The 19447-nt window shown below is 42.9% G+C and overlaps 1 protein-coding gene across 2 annotated transcripts in view; it reads left to right on the top strand.

Annotated features, from left to right (window-relative positions):
- Positions 1-1598: 1598 nt before the first annotated feature.
- The window catches only part of SYT3 (synaptotagmin 3), a 42362-nt gene continuing 24513 nt past the window's right edge, over positions 1599-19447 (top strand). The window contains exons 1-5 of one of the 2 annotated variants that reach the window (XM_042471058.1): positions 1599-1619; positions 2693-3175; positions 11256-11396; positions 13424-13805; positions 15921-16476. In XM_042471058.1, coding sequence (XP_042326992.1) covers positions 11261-11396; positions 13424-13805; positions 15921-16476 — 1074 coding nt within the window. In that variant the 5' untranslated portion in view covers positions 1599-1619; positions 2693-3175; positions 11256-11260. Of the gene's footprint in view, positions 1620-2222; positions 2316-2692; positions 3176-11255; positions 11397-13423; positions 13806-15920; positions 16477-19447 lie in introns of those variants that run through there. The other variant, XM_042471057.1, reaches the window with a different exon arrangement.

Raw genomic sequence — 19447 nt, 5'->3', positions numbered from 1 at the left:
CAGAGAGATTGCTTTCCTAACACCAGTATCAAAGTGAAATTCAGCTGTAGACAGGGGCCCTATCTTCTTCTTTGCCTCAGGCAGAAATATTATTGACCACCATGATAGGTTTTAGAAAAATCTCTTGCTTGGGCTACAACTACATGGCCATGCTGGCTGGGAGATTCTGGGACCTGTGGTTTAAAAAGTGTGACTTGTCCAAGGTCACCCAGTGGATTATTATCCTTGAATGGGAATTTGAACCCTGGTAAAGCTGTAAGGAGAGAAGGGCAGAGAAGATGGGCAGTTAGTTGTTTTACCAAGGAGAGGGCAATGCATATGCTTAATGTGCTGTGCACAAATTCATAGGTAGTTAAGATATACAACTCAGCACAAAAATCAGAATCATACAAGCCATTGTATTCCCTATTATCAAGTATTGGATGTGAAAGCTGGGCAGTTAAGAAAGAAGATAGGAAGAAAATAAATTCATTTGAAATGTGGTGCTGGAGAAAAATGCTGAGGTTTCCATTGCCAAAAAGACAAACAAATGGGTCCTAGAGCAGATCAAGCCAGAAATCTCCTTGGAAGCCAAGATGACAAAATTGAGACTGTCATACTTCAGACATCATGAGAAGGCACAACTCATTGGAAAAAATAATGCTAGGAACGGTGGAGATAAGTAGAAAGAGAGGAAGGCCACATGCTAGATCGGCGGACTCTATTAAGGAGATCAGTGGTATGAGTTTACAGGAATTAAGCAGAGCAGTGGAGGACAGGGAGTCTTGAAGATGTCTCATCCATAGGGTCACCATGGGTCGAGATTAACTTGAGGGTAGTTAACAACAAACTAGTGTGTCTTAGGAAAGTGGCACTCAAAATCATGATCCCTGGATCAGTGCCAGTCTTGAGCCATTGGCTGATGGTCCCTGGCAGGATTCCAGGAAAGAAATAAACTATTGTACCCAGTGGGAACCAATGTAGTGTCAGTCCGCACATCAAATAGCCTGAGAAGCACTGGTTTGGGAGGCTCAACAACATTGTTATATTAATTAATTAATTAATTTTATTATTATTGTAATTACTTTGCGATAGCACAGTACTTGTTGTTTTAAAATCTTGGGCTTTTAAAAGTGGGGAGGGACAAATGTTGCCCAGAGAAATCCATCTGTATGGGCAAGGAAGCAAGAAATGAATATAGAAAGATAAAGGATCGGGAGAACTGATATCAAGGTGATATTAATAAAGAGGTCTAGACAATCTAAAGCAGAAGATAGGTCAAACTGAAAACCTAGGAGATCAAGACAGTCTGTGGCCCGGGAGAGGCCAAACTGAAAATCAGAGATAACAAAGGGTATGAAGTACAATAACATCCAAAATCCACAAAACAGTGATACCTTAATTCACCCAACCAAAATGCACAAAATAGATGATGCCAGCTTTCGAAACTCCACTGGCTTCTTCATGAAGCAAAGGGGTTAAGAATCATACAGGAGACAAATAATAATAAAATATTGATGTTAGTCACAGGATTGTATTTTCTCAAGGTGTTGTTGGTGCGTTGTTCTTTGGAGGGATATATGTGCAAGCAGGTCCTTCTTCCTTCTGGCTGTGTGGCACTGAAAACCAAGCATTCTAAGGTACAGGAGATAAAATTTGAATCTGAAAATTGGAAGTGTATGAAGATTGCTTGCTGAGGTGGAGGGGCCCATAGTGCTGTCAGAATCTCTTCACCAGCAGCACCCATCAAAATGCTAATAATATTTCTCTGCCTTTTGAAACAGCCTGTTTGCACAGGTGGTATGAGGGGAAAGAGCAGTGTGCTGGGTAGGGAAGAGAAAAGAGTGAACGTTTTTGAGAATGATTTTATTCTGGATATGCAGAATAGACAGGCAAGGAAGGGGTCAAAGATGAGGGAGGTTTACGTATGTGAGAGATGCAGACATACAGAGAGCACAATTACAATTAGAGTCAGGAGGGAGAGATGTGCTGTGCCTTCATCCAGCCCTTCGTACTTGTTATTCTGGGCGGCAGCTGAGGCTGGTTATTCCAAAAAGGATGCAGTGATAGCAGCAGCAGAAGCTGCAGTATTTGGGAGGAGGGGAGGCTCTGAACCTGTATCTCCTCCCCACTCCCCCAATGCTCCTATGACTTGCTTTTCTCCTGAGAAAAAGGAAAGCCTCATGACTGGTCATAAGAAAAAGATGGGGAAGGAGAAAATAATTCATTTCTTAGATGTCAGTGCTGCCTTTCCTCCAATGAATTCAAGGCTGCCTACGTGGCTTTCCTCTTTCCTGTGCTAACTATGGATGATAGGAATTGTAGTCTGATACCTGGTGAGCCACATGTTTCCCCTCCTGTGGGGATTGTAGTGGGAGGAGTAGCTATTTGTGGTTTTGCAAGAATGACATCGAGGTTGCATCTACACTGCAGGATGAATGCAATTTGACATGGCTTTAATGGTCATGGTGCAATGCTATGGAATTCTGGGATGTGTCATTTGGTGTGGTGCTCTGTCAGAGAGCTCTGGCGCCTCACCAAACTACAAATCCCAGGATCCCATGGAGCCATGACAGTTAAAGTGGTGTCAATCTGCATTAATTTCAAGACTCATGGGCTCTGTTCCTTCTGAGGAGAATGGGAGCAACAGGCAATAATGGAAAGCAATGAAGGGTACTGAGTCTATCTCTAATCTACCTTTGTATCTCTGCAGCTGTCCACGTGGTTAAGAAAGGTGGCAACTGGAGAAGTTCAATTCCCAAGTGAGCAGTTGTGATGATAAGGATTTAGAAAACAACTCAGCTTCCCACACCATGAAGAAGCCCTTCACGATCAGTTGGGGATTTGATGATTCTTCATCCGAGCATTGGAAAGCCATCCGGAATCACTGAGCCTCTTTGGGGGGGACACATTTCATTGGTGCCGGCTATTCCTTTGAGCATTCAGCAGAGGCCATTACTGCTTTCATCCTGCCACCCCTGCTTTGCTACACATGGACCCAACAGTACCCTGGATGGCAGATTGGATGCCCTGCTTTCAACTTGCTGCTCCTCAAACGCGGACTCAAATCCCCGGGGACTTGGTGGTGGTATCATTCTACCCTGTTGCGTGGCATTGACCCAGACTGGTTGGCATCCTGGATCCAGCAATACAGAAGAAACCTGATAGCCATCCCTTGAGCCACTGTGTTGACCAGGTGAGATTGGTTTTACAGGGGGAAAGGCACAAAATGTCAACACTCTTTATAAGAAAATCAGTTCCTGGGTCTCAGGTAAAGTTGCTAAAATTTTACTATTGCAATCGGGGCAGGTGGTGGGGCTGAGGAATTTACCTGTCCACATATGTAACCAAAGATATGAAAAGTTATGATTGTTTCCATAGTGTACTACTGCACAACTGAACCTGTAACTAAGGCTATATAATTGAAATGACTGTATATAATTTTATATTCTAAATTCCTTGGAGTCGGAATGGTAAGTCCTCTTGCTGTACCAAGCTGTAAAATGGCAAATAATAATAATAATAATAATAATAATAATAATAATAATAATATGTAAGTACTGCATCCTTTTCTTGCAGCTTTTTACATTTTTCCTTCCTTTCTTTGACCATGAACAACTCAAGCTTGTTGGTTTTTTTCTTCTTTCCCCATCAATAGGAGCAGGCCCCCACTTAAGCTGTTTATCCAAATTGTAAATGCACACAGATACCAGCTGTACTCTGGTGTCAGAAATGCTGAAAAACCTTTTTCAGCTCTGAAATTAGGAGTGACTGGACCCCATGATATTAAAACTCTGTGGTCCAAAACACACCGCAGAAATAATCCAGTTTGACACCACTTTAACTGCCATGCTCAGTGCTAGGCAATGCTGGAAACTGTAGTTTGTTGTGGCACTGGAGCGCTTTGGCAGAGAAGGCTAAATATTTCCCAAAATGACAATTCCCAGAATTCCCTATTATTGATCCAGGGCAGTTAAAGTGATGTCAAACTGGATTATTTCTACTGGACATTATAACACGGGAGGAATGACTCTCCATTTCTAAAGAAAAGAAAATGGAGCCAATTCAGAAATGAACACAAGTACATGGATGGTTATCACACCACAGAAGAGCACAGCGCCTGTCCCAAAGCCAAAGTAGTGCGAATGCAAAAGAAATTATCATATGAGTACAGTATATACCCTTTGTAGTCTAGAATTCAATTTAGCATCACTGCACATACATAGTGAGGGCAGAATCGGATTGTGACCTTTTTACTCTTCCGATGGGGCTTGCCTCCAGTTCCCATGGTTTTGCCTTGTTTCATGTTATTTGTTCATTCATTCACCTTTATTTCATGTTATTTAGGCAATTCACATTATTTGTTCATTCATTACCCTTTATTTCACATTTTGTAGGCAATTCACATTATTTGTGCATTCATTACCCCTTTATTTCATGTTATTTAGGCAATTCACCAATTCAAAACCAGTCCAAAGTAACCTTGTACTTGGTTTGAGCATTGGACTATGACTCTAGAAGGCAGGGATCAAATCCCACTGGGTGACCTGGTGCAAGTCACACTCTCTCAGCCTCCTCAGAAAATGGCAATGGCAAGCCCCATCTGAATAAACCTGCCAAGAAAACCCTGTGACAGGGTCATGCGCGAGAGAGAGCGCCCTGGCCAATCCCTTCCCTCCAGTTGGAGAGGATGAGTTTGCAAAGGGAAAGAGACAGAAAGGGCTGATAGGAAGAGGGAGGGAGGCTGTGTGTGTCTTTGGGGGAGAGAGGGCTGCTTCATCCTCAAAACAGCTCCAGAAAAGCCCCCGACACACAGAGGGAGGGAAAAATAGCAGCCAGCAAAGGAGCTTGGGAATTGTAGTCTGATTCAAAGGGAATCCAAGGGTGACCGAGACATGCATTCCATACCTACCAAATTTGAATTGAACGTAACTTTGGAGAGGGACAGGATTTGTAAATTCTGTATTTTCCCAAATTTACACATCTCTCAGTTGACCCTGAATTGGGTTTGAATTGACTTAGCAATGAGTTCAATTATGTGTGATAACTTCTCGCACAACAATGTGAATCTGCATGTTTGCATCCAGGATCACACTGCACTGACCTTGCAATTTCCCCCAATTCCACCCGTGTGATAATGTCCAGTGTGTTTTGGCACTATGAGAAGCCTGAGAGATCTATAACTATAGGATAAAGTTTTGTCAAATCACTTTGGACCTGGGTATCATGGCGATGCTGCCTGGGGGATTCTGAGAGTTTTCATTCCAAAAAAGGTAAATTTTTTGGAGCTCTCCTTAGGGGGGGTTTCCACTCCCTTTCAATACGATAAATTAAGAATCACACACATTTTGTCTTTAGTGCCTTTGGAAGGTGTGAGGCATTCATCAGCATGGAGCCCAGTCATTTGGAGACAAAGCAAAAGTCACTTAGGTGGCAAAGGAGGTGAGGTCAGAGAATCCTTTGTGGCCTCACCTGCTTTTGGAAGGCCTAACTAGCAACCCACCTGTTGGAAACCAGGACCTGAACCCAGTTTCCTAATCTCACTAGAATAGATCCATTGAATAAATAGCTTAATGTAGTGGATTGAGCGTTGGACTATAACTCTGGAGACCAGGATTCAAATCCCCATTTGGCCATGGAAACCCACTGAGTGACCTTGGGCCAAGTCACACTCTCTCAGCCTCAGAGGGTGGCAGTGGCAAACCCTTCTGAAGAAACTTTCCAAGAAAACCCTGTGATAGGGTCGCCATAAGGCAGAACTGGTTTGAAAGCAAACAAGTAAACTGACACTTGCATGAATCTCATTGATTGAGTAGATCTACTTTAGTTGGACCTAATAATTAAATTTAAGCCCACTTTGGCTGTTTTACATCCAGAACCTGGCTGAGGATTGTCCTTCAAGTGTAAACCACAAGATGCCTTCAGCTACTTTACAAAACCACAGACCTCCCCCCCCAAAAAAAATCATTTTAGCACATTAAAATGGCTGGCTAACGGATTTACTTTGGCATAATTTTTTTGCGGACTAGAGGGCACTTCATCACAATTAATCTGCTGGGCTGTTAAGGAGCTGCAGCACAATGACTCCTTTGTGTTTGCTTTGACAGACAAACACAGCTGCCCTTCGGGAAATATTTTTAGAACAGAACTAGGCATGAGGGGTTTTCAGACAAACACTTGAAGCAAGATAGTGCTAGACTTTCTCTCCCTCCACAACTCATAATCTGCTGGCCACACACCCAAATCAAGTCACACATTGGTCACTGTTTGCAAAAGGAGGCTGTGTGTAGGAGACCCTTTCACATTGCACAACACTCTGATACCACTTTAATTGTCATGGCTGCATCCTAGGAAATCCTGGAATTTGTAGTTTTGTGAGGCACTAGATCTCTCTAGCCGAGAAGACTAAAATCCCAGGATTCCATTGGATGGAACCAGGGCAGTTAAAGGGAAATCATAGTGCTACCACTGTTGTTATGTGCCTTCAAGAGGTTTCCAACTTATGGCCACCCTAAGACGACCCTATTTTCTTGGCAAGATTTGTTCAGAGGGTTGCCACTGCCTTCTCCTGAGGCTGAGAGCGTGTGACTTGCCCAAGATCACCCAGTGGGTCTCATGGCCCAACTGGGAATTGAATCTTGATCTCCCGAGTTGTAGTCTGACACTCAAACCTCTGCATTACATTGACATGTTGTGACATCCCAACTTTAGTTAGTCCCATCAGCTCCTTCCTTTGCCAGCTTAGCTTGCAGAGGGGTAATGAGTGTAGCCTTGCCTTTATGTCCTTACAAACATATTCATGTAGGTCTATCTTGTGGGTACTTTTGTATTATGTAATTGTTGTACACCGCCATGATCGTAGGAATGGCGGTATATAAATGAAACAAATAATAAAATCTCTGTGCAATTATGAACCTTGGTTCCAGTAGAAAAATCTTGCTCTTTTATATCTGTGCATGCAAGGGTCCCCTTTTACACGGACGCCAGTTTGGAGGATTGCCAAGAGTCATACTGCTGTCAAAAAGTCATGTCTTGCAGGCACAATCCTTTCTCGCTCTCAGAGCAGGGATGCATTCAACTGAGGAGAGCGAAATTCTCAGCCAATGCATGGTCTAGAAATGGAGTGATGGGAGCATTTGCAGAGAGAGGATAAGTAAGCATTCCTAGTCTTTGCCTGCAGATGCTTCCACATAACCTATTCCTCCACCACATACCAGCCAGGTTTGTTCAGAGAAGGTTTGCCATTCTCTTAGGCTGAGAGAGGGTGACACATTCAGGGCTATCCAGTGGGTTTCCATGGCTGAGTGGGTATTTGAACTCTGGTCTTCTAGTGTAATACTTATGCCAGCTCTTATATAAATAAAGTAGTCCCATAAATGCCTGTGCAACAGGGTTGTGTTGTTTTTGTAGGACTGCTTTACCTTTGTCTTCTCTCTGCCCTTGCCTGCCTGGTTTGCTATTTTCTGCCTGGGATAAAGTAAACCTAGTCTGACAGCATTCAATGCTTCTGTCAGGGTTACTGGAGTGAAGTGCTTTCTTTCTACGTAGTCCTGCTTCATGCAGTTCTTAGGTTCAGGATGCATGACCCATATGTCCCCTACCTTCCTTTTATGTAACCTCTGACTCAAAAAGAGATTTTGGGAGGGAGGGAGATGTATGGGGAGAAGATGTGGTGTATATTCCACAAACTCTCCTATCAGTCCCAATACTCTGTGTCACACGTTTTCATTTATAGTTCATTTATTTTCATTTTTCAAGTCGTATGTGTGTTTCTTTCCCTGCCTCAGGCCTCACAACAATCCTGTGAGGTAGCTTTGGCTGAGAGATGGTGAGTGAACCAAGGCTGTGGCTGTGTTTCCCACTTGAGCATGATGCTTCTCAGTTCTAGCTCAACACTCTGCCTAGCAGATATTTTAGACTGTAATTCCCACCATCCCCAGACAGCACAGATGCAAACAGAAATGGCTAAGGATGGCAGGAGTTGTCATCCAAGACATCTGGAGTGCACTAGATTAGGGGATTCTCCTCCAGTTACACATAGATAGCTTTCCATTATTTTAACTTTTAAAATGGCTCAGTTGTTTAATAGGCTTAAGAATACAGAAGAATCCTGTAGCACCTTTGAGACTAACTGAAAGAAAGAAACTGGTAATATGAACTTTTTTGTACAGTACCTTAGAGTCTATTTCCTCAGATATTTTAAAATGTTTAAATTACTTTTATTTCAAATTTTAAACTGTTTAAATTGATTTTATTCTATGCCACTCAGAGATCTTATGATATGGACTGGTTGTGTTTTTAAAAATATTTTAATAATATTTACATAATGATAATAAATACAATACAAATAAATACAGCACTCTGACTCAAATTATTAGTGTCGTGTTGTAAGGGAAGTTGGTATCAAAGCAGCTCTAAACAGCTACCTTGGTCCCTCCATATTCACTGAGGTTAGGGTCAATGACTCCTCTGAGTGTGGAAAAACCACAAATAAAAAACTACTATTCTTTTTACCTAAGAAGACACCTCTCTAGGAATCTCCAGGTCCTCCCATAGTCAGCATCTGCCAGATGTTGATCATGGAATCATGCTGGAGGACCTACAAATGCCTAAAGAAGTGTTATCTCTATGAACATCTAGGTTCTTCGTACAAATCTATGATCAACTTCTGGCAGAGTTTCACTGGAAGACCTGGAGATTCCTAGAGAGAACATATTAATCGAAACTGCAAATAATCACTGGGTGACCTTGGGTACGTCACATGTTCTCAGCCTCAAAGTCCAACTCTAGAATCCTAGGTATTCGTTCATGGTAGAAGGGGGTTGGACGAGATGACCTCTGGGATCCCTTCCAATGCTAGGATTACTCCATGGCAGAATTCCTGCTTGGCAGAAGAGCATTACCATTTGCCACTTCACCCCACCCACTTCTTCTTTTCTGTGAGAATTCGAATGGGAGAGCATGCAGAGAAAGAGGAGAAGGTCTGAAGGTATCCACCACCACCTAGGCACAAAATGCTCTCTCCTTTTGTTCTCATTTGTTTTTCAAAGCAAAGCTGTGGGCAAAGATGAGGGAGGATATCACCCTAACAAAGGAAATAGCCTCTGGTTAAACCCAGTATGAATGGTAACTTTGCTTATGCAAAATATGCAAATCCTGGCCATCGAATTGTCAGCTGAAAAGTCCTGTCCCTTTATTTCATTTTCAAGTGATTAAAAAACAAAATTCTTACTTGTTGATCAAGGAGTTCCAATAATTTATTCTCTTTTTAAAAAAGCTTACGAAATCTTGGAATTTTGTGTGTTTATCGAATTTTGACGAGAACTCATTACATCACTAGACACAGGTTATATTTTTAGGAAGATCAAAAGCTGCCCAGTTCCAGGTCAGACAGTTTATCTGTCGAGTCCAATTTTGTCTTCCAGGAACTTCCTGACAGTAAGAGCTGTTTGACAGTAGAAGACACTCCCTCGGTGGAATCTCCTTCTTTGGAGGTTTTTAAACAGAGGCTGGATGGCCATCTGTCAGGGGTGCTTTGATTCTGTGTTCCTGCCTGGCAGGAATGGATGGATCTTGAGCTCTCTTCCAGTTCTGTGATTCTAGGATTTCCAGGACCTGGAGCCAATAGGCTCTTCTTCATTCTCTGATGTCTGGCTCATCCTCTTTCCTCAGTGCAGTGCCATTTCCTGGAGTTTCATTCCTTTATGTACAGAGAGAAGACCAAATTGGCCAGCAAATGGCACACAAACAGAATTAGTTACCTTCCCAGTGTTAGATACCTTCCCAGTTGGAAAGTCTTTTTGCCTGGTGGTGCAGTAAAATGCTGGTACTGCAGACACAACATTGTGAGTTCGAACCCAAGGCTCCAAGGTTCACTCAACCTTCCATCTTTTCAGTACCCAGCTTGTTGGGGACAATTGGCTTACAGAATGTAAACCACTTACAGAGTGCTTACTTAACCATTAAGCAGTATAGAAGTGTAAATGCTATTGCTATTATCTCCAGATAGAGCTTCTACTCCATCTGGCAGCAGTTCTTCAGGCTTTCAAACAGAACAGATGTCTTTCCCATTCCCTGAAACTTTTGCCTGGAGATAACCATAGACTGAACCAGGCGCAATCCAGAGCTTTGGAAATTACTTCTAAAAAGTAAATATTTTATTTTATTTCATTTACAGTATTTATACCCCGTCCTTCAGCCCTAAAGGCTCTCAGAGTGGCTTACAATTATTAGAATCAGAATTCCAGTATCCCCTAGAATAGTCCATCGTCATTTTTAAACAATATCAGCATCCTCAAGAAAACTAATACCACATAACATAACTTTAGTTACCTTTAGTTATTTGTAATTATATAACTACTGGTACTTTTAGGGTTGTTGTTTAATCCATCTGAATGCTCCAAGCCACTGAGCCAAGGTGCAAAAGCACACTATCCTCCCATTAACCTCAGTATCCACAGCAGAGCATAAAACAGAAGTATGATCCAGAACTTGAACCTTGTGATGTTCATCTCCACTGTTTAGTGAGGCTTCCCCTCCCCTTGTAACTATAGAAGCAACCAGAATGTTATAAAATACTGTATTGTGATAAATGTTCTGGCATCTTGAAGATTAACAAGTGTAATTTGTCATAAGATTCAGGGACTATATCCCCCAAAAGCATATGCCAAATATAACTTGTCTGTCTTTAGGGTACCCAAGACTCTTCAGTTGCTTTTGCTGCCACAGATTAACATGGAATTACAGGTACCGTACACTGGGAGGAAAAAGTTCCCTCATCCAATTATAATTGTAAAGTAACTTAAGGTGCATCCACACTGTAGAAATAATGCACTTTGACGCTTCTTTAACTGTCATGGCTCCCTCCTATAGAATCTTCAGATTTGTAGTTTTGTGAGACACCAGCATGCTTTGGCAGAGAAGGCAAAAGATCTTATAAAACTACAAATCCCAGGATTCTATTGGAGCCACAGCACTTAAAGAGGTGTCAAACTGCATTATTTCTACAGAATAGATGCACCCTTAGTTCTGCTTTTGTTACTACAAAAAGGACTTAGAATCCACACAGCTAGTAATTTGCAGTAAGGGACGTCTAAGCTCTGCATGCAATGTCAGAGTGTGCTTTAATGAGCCACCGAGAAACCTGCTGTAGCAGCACCCCAAAAAGAAGCATGTTGATCTGCAGTGCAGCCGTATGTAACCATGGCCCCAAGATGCTTGTGAGTGACCTCATTTTTTGCATACATTAAAGCCTCTCTTCTCCCTGCAATTTTCAGGCATCATGTCAGGAGATTACGATGAAGACAGACACCGCCGGGCAATGGAGCTTCTTCACGTGCTGTGTGCCAACACGTGTGCTGCCCAGGAACGTGAGAAGTGTCAAGAACTGACAGGTCATGTGGGACCCATCAACACTGGTGAGTAGCCAAGGGAAGGAAGGAAAAAATCTCAGCAGGAAAAAGTTATAGCCTTAAGCCAGGCCAGGCATCCCTGAAGATGAGAGAAAGCACAGGAATTAAGGTTGTAAATCAGTTCATGTGTTCCCAAGATTTGTTGCTGGCCTGCAAGCAAAGCATGCATGGTCTCTCTTAGCTGGGGTTACCCCATTAATAGTGAACAGGCCCTGACTTCGTGAGTCCTGCAGGATCTTCCAATTTGAACTCATTTTACATTTTAAAAGACTCAAGCTTCTAGTCCTCATCACTTGCTGGAGATAGGAAAAAACTAAAAATGCATTGGTAGCTGTCTGGAATATTATTTGAATTAAGACCTATAAATAGCTCAAGTTGTACTGTGAAAAGCAAGCTATACCCAATTGAAAGTAAAACCATAACCTTCTAAATCTGTGTAATGGTCAGTGCTGGTATATCAAATTTCTACTGGATGCTTTGGCGCCATTCAGGTCTAAGGACTGGGTTTTAGCAGGAAACAAGGTAAGGATTTTTTCAACAACAGAAGATTCTGGAAGACTGGATATAGGTGCTAGATAAACAAATACAAAGTGGACTTGTAACACAGTGTTGCAGCGTGTGGTGTTCCTGTTCAGGCCCACAATGCCATTTTCCAGAATGCTCCATTCCTTTCCTCCACTCCAGAGTTTTTTCAGTATTCCAGGCTAAGCATGCCTGGTCATCATTGGGTTGGCTTCTCTTTCTGACTCCCTAGATGTTTTTTGTTCATAAATTTAAAAAATTAATGGGACTGGAGTGGGGTGCTTCTGAAAATCTTGGGCATCCCTGACTCAAGGTTTTGCAAAGGTGGTACAATTCTGGCTGCCTAAGAATCAGTACTGGTAGTATGAGTTCATAGTTATTATATGACAGTGGTTGGAAAATGTATGGTTCTCCAAGTGTTGGTGGAGTGCACCTTCTATTATCCTGTAGCAATGACCATGCTGGTTGAAGCTGATGAGGGTTGGAGTCCAACAACATCTAAAGGGCCACTATTCTGCTCGTATAGCATGCATTTCTTTTCTGTCTTCCTTGTTAGCTAAGACTGGATTCCAATTAAAAGTCACATGAGGGTAACATATAATTCGAAATATGCATTGGTTGAGTATGGGCAGGGGAAGGTCTCTTATGGCACTTTGGCACTTGACAATAGTAACTGTGCTGGCTGGAAGATTTTGGGTGTTCCAGGCCTCATTCATACATCATTGTTGTTGTTTTTTTACCAGAACGATGTGAATCTCATCTTTCTGAGAACTGTACTCAATTCTATTTGGGTCTGTTTGCATCATTGTTCACACACCCAACAATACAAATCTTTTGTAAAAGCTCGGGGAAAAGCCCAATATTGATTATTCCAAACTTAATTGAGTGCATTCGGGGTGCATATGAACAACCAAGATTCATCCCAAATTCATCCTGGATTATTTTCATTGTATGAATAACCTCATAAATAGCCTTTCCAAGCTCTGGACAGGATTCTAACCTCTTCACTGCAGAAGGGAAGAGGCAGTAAAAAGAGCTGTTGATTAGGAGTAGCAAACTGTAGTCTTCAAGATGTTTTTGAATTCCAGTTCCCGTCATGTGGCACAATTGGTCAGTCTATCTTGGTGTTGAGAACTGGAGGCCAGTGCTTGCTGGAATGCCAACTGGCAGTGCTCAGCCCTTCTGTACATCAGCTTGGGGTATGCCTATGCTGACTGCAGGATTCCAGGACCTGTATTTTTTTTTAAAAAACTCAATTTTCCAGACTTTGGGATGCTTTGGGCTTTTGAGCAGCCCTTCTGTTGCTTGGTGGAATCTACTATCTCCTGGCAGTTGGTGATAACAGTCTAAAGTTCCAGACTGTTCTCTCTAGTCTAGAGTAAGGTAGGGGGTGTGGTGGGCATACAGACGTAAGCTCAGCCACCTGACGGTCATGCAGCCAGGTGCTCCCAGAAGCCAGCTAACCATTGATCTTCCCTCATGGTATATGCCTCTCCATTTCTCACCTCTAGAGATCCTGGTCAGCCTCCTCTCAGTGATTGTGACCTTTTGTGGAATCGTGCTGCTGGGCGTCTCCCTCTTTGTCTCGTGGAAGTTGTGTTGGATCCCCTGGCGGGATAAAGGGGCTGCATCACAAACCCAGCGCAAGGAGCACCTCCTCCATGCTCACCTCCATCACTCGCCTTTTGGAGATCTCTTGGTTGAACGGGTGGAACTGGGCCCCGAGATGCCTGAGAGGTCCTACCTCGATATGGATTCCTACCCAGAGGCCAACCTCAAGGTCAGCCAGACCTCCCCGGACCTCCCTGTAGAAGGCCAGACTGGGACCAAGGAAGGCACCATCCCCAATGCCCACTCCCACCAGCAAGTAGCAAGCTTGGCACCCACGCCCAGGTGAGTCATGAGATAGGCAGGAATAGAGGGGAAGAACGTCTCTTATTTCTTGGGCTTCAGTATGAGAGAAGTGGTGCAATATGCTGAATTATAACTGTTAATTATACCCTTAAATACAATTTACACTCCTTCCTCCTTCTCCTATAGCCAAGGAAAAACCCTGAAGCAGGTTGTGTTGAAGAGCCCTGTTAATCATATAGAGCCTTGTTAATATATATGTTAACCTGCCAGCACAGGTGAAGTCTGAATTCAAAAGTCATGCAGCATTTGAAGTGAGATTGGAACTAGACTGAGCCTGATTGCATGAGAGGAAAAAAGCAGAAACGGAACCATAGAATAGCAACTTTCTCCATACCTTATTGCATGATGTCATAGCATTTCAGTTTTCTTTCTTCAGGAGGTGGTTGTAAAAGCATGTCTGTCTTCTAGATGAAAAAATCAGTTTGACAGAAGAGAACTGAAGTGCTACAATGTCATGCAGTAAGGCATTTGTCTTCTTGTGCAACAAGGCTCTTGGATGCTGACATAGATACCTCACTGTCCCTCAGCACCCTGCTTTCTCATCTCTAAAAAAGAAATAACAAGAAAAATTCAAAGGGTTATTGTGAGGACACTGAAAATAAATGGTGCTGCCAGGTGGCAACCTGGAGATTATGCCAGCTGCTATAAAATCGCTGAAATGGTGAGAGTCAGTGTATCACCCACTCATTTTCACTCATTTTCTTCCCCTGCTTGTGGAGCAATAGTCAATTCATCTTGCTACATCTGGTCGGAAAAGAAGGTAGATGAAAAGGGCTGCTGGAGCAAGATGTTAGGAAGTGCAGCACTTGCACCTTCTTCTGCTGCTGTTCACTGGCTTTGCAAAGGATTGGCATGATTCAGGGGCTGAGCCCAAGAAATGCTAAAAACTAAACCTGGTCAGACTCTTTCCAAATGCAGAGCCCAGTATCCTAAAAGGTGACGATCTCTTCAGGCTCTTTGAGTGGGGTGTGACTTTTGCATGCTAACAATGGGTATGGTCATTTCAGAAGGGAATGCCTACTTTCAGTATATATTGAGATGTTTCAGCCCACTTTGCATGCTTCCCAGACAGATGCCTTTTCAAAGAAAATGAAGTTTTGGACAGAGGAGGACTGGAATGGCAGGAGCAGAGCAACAATGAAACCATAGAGCAAACTGAATAAGCATATAGCCAGGAGTTGGAAGGACAGAGAACGAGACAGCTAAGAAGCCTCTTTCTTTTGATCACTAGAAGATCAGACTTCCTTTAGTCTCTTAGCCTTTACATGGTGTCTGTCGCTCATATTGTTTATGTTCATAAAGGCTGGAAACATGGGAGAATCAGTTATTTGAGAAATATCAGTAAAAGATCTTTCCCAAATAACTACATGCATTTAAGTCAGTCTCTTAAATCTACCATTTGACATGATCAGTAGTTTTGTAGAAGAGAGTACGCTTGTTTTTTAAATAAAATATGTATGTGTCGAGTGGGCTCCATCACCTACCAAATGTGAATATTTTTGAGAAGAAAAGGCAGAAGGATGGATGATGCATTTCTAAAATTGCATTTGCAATCTATTTTTATATGTATAGATATAGCATTACATAGGTGGCTATTGCATCACACACACATCTACTTAGATATAGCATGAAAGGTTCCTGAAAATAGCCAGGCTCTTTCTCATTCTCTCCCTCCCTCTCTCTGTGTGTTATTCATAGAAATATAAAGATATATAGAGAGATTTATAAAGATAAAGTTTTATTATTATTCTGCGCAACTTTGTAGTAGACCAGAAAGAGCTTATTTCCTTAATTGGTAACAATTAGAATAGACCCAGTGAATTCAATGAGACTTACATTGGCCAGGCGTAATGCAATTCTTTTTGATTTCAGTGGGTCTACTAAATATGACTAAGTCTAAATATAATCTGGATCCAACCCAAAGCTTTAAAGTGAATTAGTCTAACTGATCCACTAGACATTGAAGGCTCACACAAAACTAAGATGCTCACTGCCACTGTTTTTACTATGAACAAAGGATTTCCTTGTTTATCTCAAGAAATATGCTGGATTTCTGTACGTTCATGATGGGAACCCCTGGTTTGCTCTCTGCAGGTACAACACACTGCCACGTCCTGTGACCCAGCAGCTGAGCAGCCCGGACACCGGAGTCCACATCGGAGGGGAGGAGAAGGTGGAACAAGTGACCAGCATTGGGCAGATCAAACCAGAATTATATAAACAGCGCTCGGGTGAGTCGGACTCCAAGAAAGGAGAGGCTCAAAGCTGCGGACGGCTAAGCTTTGCTTTGCGTTATGCCTACAGTACGGAGCAGCTAGTGGTGAGGATTCTCCGGGCCTTGGACCTACCTGCCAAAGATGCCAATGGCTTCTCCGACCCCTATGTGAAAATGTACCTGCTCCCCGACCGGAAGAAGAAGTTCCAGACAAAGGTGCACCGCAAGACGCTGAATCCTGTTTTCAATGAGACTTTTAACTTCAATGTCCCTTTTGCCGAGCTGCCCTCCCGCAAACTCCACTTCAGTGTTTACGATTTTGACCGCTTCTCTCGTCACGACCTCATTGGCCAGGTAGTTCTTGACAATCTGCTGGAGATTGCTGAGCGAGATAATGACACGCCTCTTTGGAGGGACATCATGGAAGCCAGTTCGGTGAGTGGGGTTATTATTTGGAGTGGGGAAGGAGAGGAGTGCATCTCCCCAGCCTGGCTTTGGTGGCTGGATTTTACATTTTTTGGAGTACACATCCCCACATCTCTCAGTCTAGCTCCTGGCTTTGGTGGCTGGAGAATTTTGAGAGTCATCCAAAGTGTAACTTGTTCAAGCTCTAGATCTCCCCTAAATCAGTCCAGGCCACAGCAACAACTCAGGCACAAAGGTCTGCCTAGCTATACTAGTCAGCCACATGAATTCATCCCAAATGAATTTGTTTAACACAGTGATTCCCAAACTGTGGTCCTCCAGTTGTTTTGGACTTGAACTCCCAGAAGCCCCTGCCAACAGTCAGGAATTCTGAAAGCTGAAGTCCAAAACATCTGTAGGACCAAAGTTTGAGAATCACTGGTTTAACAGATTCATCTTTTATTTGTCAGAGAGAGGAAGCAGTGTTTAAAGTTCAGTCCAAGTATCACAGTTATCTTGACCATTCCATAACGGGGATCACATTGAAAGGGGAGAGTGAGTTTCAGGGGATGTTGCAAACATCATGACCACTCCCTGAAATATTTGCTGCAAATCCAGCTCTGCAGTCCAGCCATTAGAAAGGAGACTGGTTGGTGACAAGTTAAATTTAGAACATCCCTCCAGAACATCCCTCTAGGTGGCAAAGTGTCTGGCCCTCAGAATTCTTTCCCCCCCAAATGTTATTTGCTCCAAAATGCCCTCTGAGGATATGGAAGGCATTTCCAACATATTTTGATCCCCTCCCCTGCACTCTAGGGGCATAGGGCGCATTTCTACCACATTTTGGACTCTGCTAGGCTAATATAGGTTCAGAAGAAGCTTTTTTGAAAGAGTAATTACCTTTTGCTCACTTCCTGTTAAAAAAGGGCTTCTCTTGGCCAAGAACCCCCCCCCCCCAAATATGCTGAAAAGGCACCCCAGGTCTCCTAGAGGACTTTTTGGAGCAAAAAAAGAGTTTGATTTATTTTTGTGGGTACAATGTGTTGGGTTTTTCACACCTCCAAGGTCTCCTGAGAAGCTAATGTGACCCCCTACCACAGTTGTCCACCTCTGCTCTGGGAAGAAGTCTGAAATCCTTTTTTGTGGTGCCCGCCCTTCTCCCTAGTCACTTTAAGGTTAATGCTTTGCTACAGATTTCTAACTAAGGAGAAGAATCTGGTACCTGTCTAATCCAACCAGCAAGCTGCAGAGCCCAGTCCCAAAGCAGACCATTGTTCCACTATCATTCAGGGGTCCAGGCTCTGACAGTCATGAAATCTGCTCAGGCTATATAAGGGGACATCTGGATTCTAACCTCCCTTGCAGGAGCTTTTTTGTACTGAAATGTATAGCAGTTATGTGGGATGCTGCAGTAGTTTTCCAAATCTGTGACATGGGCTGCTCTGCTCTTTTGCTGAGATCTGGACCTGCATTCGTTGCTATAGGGAGTGAAACTTATAATGTGAAAAGTAGCCTGTAAAGACCTTTTTGATTAATGCAGCAGCTGGAAACACTCCTTTATCAGACTCGGTTTACTCTGTCTACAAAATGGGATCAGCTGCAATAAAATAACTTAACAGTTTTTTGCTTTAAGAAAACACAGAAGATTTGAAAATTCAAGACTGAAAATCAGATTGAAGATAGTAGCATTGGAGGAGAGGCTTGAACAACTTTCACTGTGCCACTTCTTTATCTTCCTTGTTTGTGTGTGCATACATAGTACATGCCTTTAATTTCTCCGATCTGGGCAGACAGCAGTGGGGTTTAGATTGTCTTAGAAATATTGCAGAGGGATGTTTGGAGTAATTATTTTTAACTACTTGCATCATCACTGATTCAGTCAAATTTGGAGTTCCTTGCACCTGTTTCAATGTTTTATGTATATGGAATTCAAAAAATTCACACACTCACACACATATGCAGATGCACATTCCAAAAAGCAAACCTTGATTTAATCATTGTATATAAGGGACACCATTATAAATGGCATGTAATTTGGTATTTCAAAGTAGAAGGGCATCTGCTTTGCAAAGAACAAATAGGAGGAGATTTGTACAGCATGTGCTGCGCCATTAAAGGGTTACAGAGATCAACAGTGGATGGTGTGTATGTGTGTGTAAGTGTGTAAAAAGGCTTATACAAGGAGAGGCATAAGCCAGGAATTGATTTGGGCAGGAGAAAGAAGTAATTTGAAGGGGAAATAACAAATTCTGGCAGAAAAATGTTTCAGGGTATAAATGAGGAGCTGATGGGGGGCAGATTGGGGCAACTGTAGAAAGAGTTTGAGAAAGGAGAGGTATAGAAAGCCAGAGTGGAGAGAAGTTTCTGCTGGACTACAGAATCCAGAATCCACCCTTGGCCATGTAGGTGAGAAATTCTGGGGCTTGTAGTCCAAAGGTATTTCTATTTTCCCAGCTTTGGTAGCTGTCAACATACCTGTTGACCTCTCCCATCCCCCATCATGCCATCCATTCCCTTGAGCTCTCTGAGATGTCTGCACAAATAGGGTTGCTTTTTCTCCCTTTTCTTTCTTTTTTCCCTTCTTGTTGTGAATATTTTTAGCTGCGTTTGTTATTCATGAAGCTGGTGGTGGCTAATTAGGGCAGTCAGGTGTGAGCCAGGCATTCTCTTCCCTGGTGACAGTCAGATATCCCCCCCCCCCCCCCATACCTGCCATCATCTCAGGATTGTGCTTCTTCCATCCCTCCATCCCTCCAGCTGTGCCAATTGTCCCTTTGGTCCCCAGTCCAAACCTGTAGCCACCTTCTCTCCCATCCGCCCCCAATTCCCAAAGCCCCAAATGTTCTCTTCCTTGAATGCAATTGTCATTGATCCGTGGTCTTGTTCCTTAGGCTCCAGGAAATCAGCTGATTTTGGAAGGTGGGGGAGTATGCTTGTAGGGATGTTAATGCTGGTGTGGAGAGGGATGTAGCCACAAGCTCAAGAAACAGAAAGACGGAAA

Source organism: Sceloporus undulatus, chromosome 6, assembly GCF_019175285.1.
Source record: "Sceloporus undulatus isolate JIND9_A2432 ecotype Alabama chromosome 6, SceUnd_v1.1, whole genome shotgun sequence".
Taxonomy (NCBI): Eukaryota; Metazoa; Chordata; class Lepidosauria; order Squamata; family Phrynosomatidae; genus Sceloporus; species Sceloporus undulatus.
This window is presented reverse-complemented; position numbering and strand designations above follow the sequence as displayed.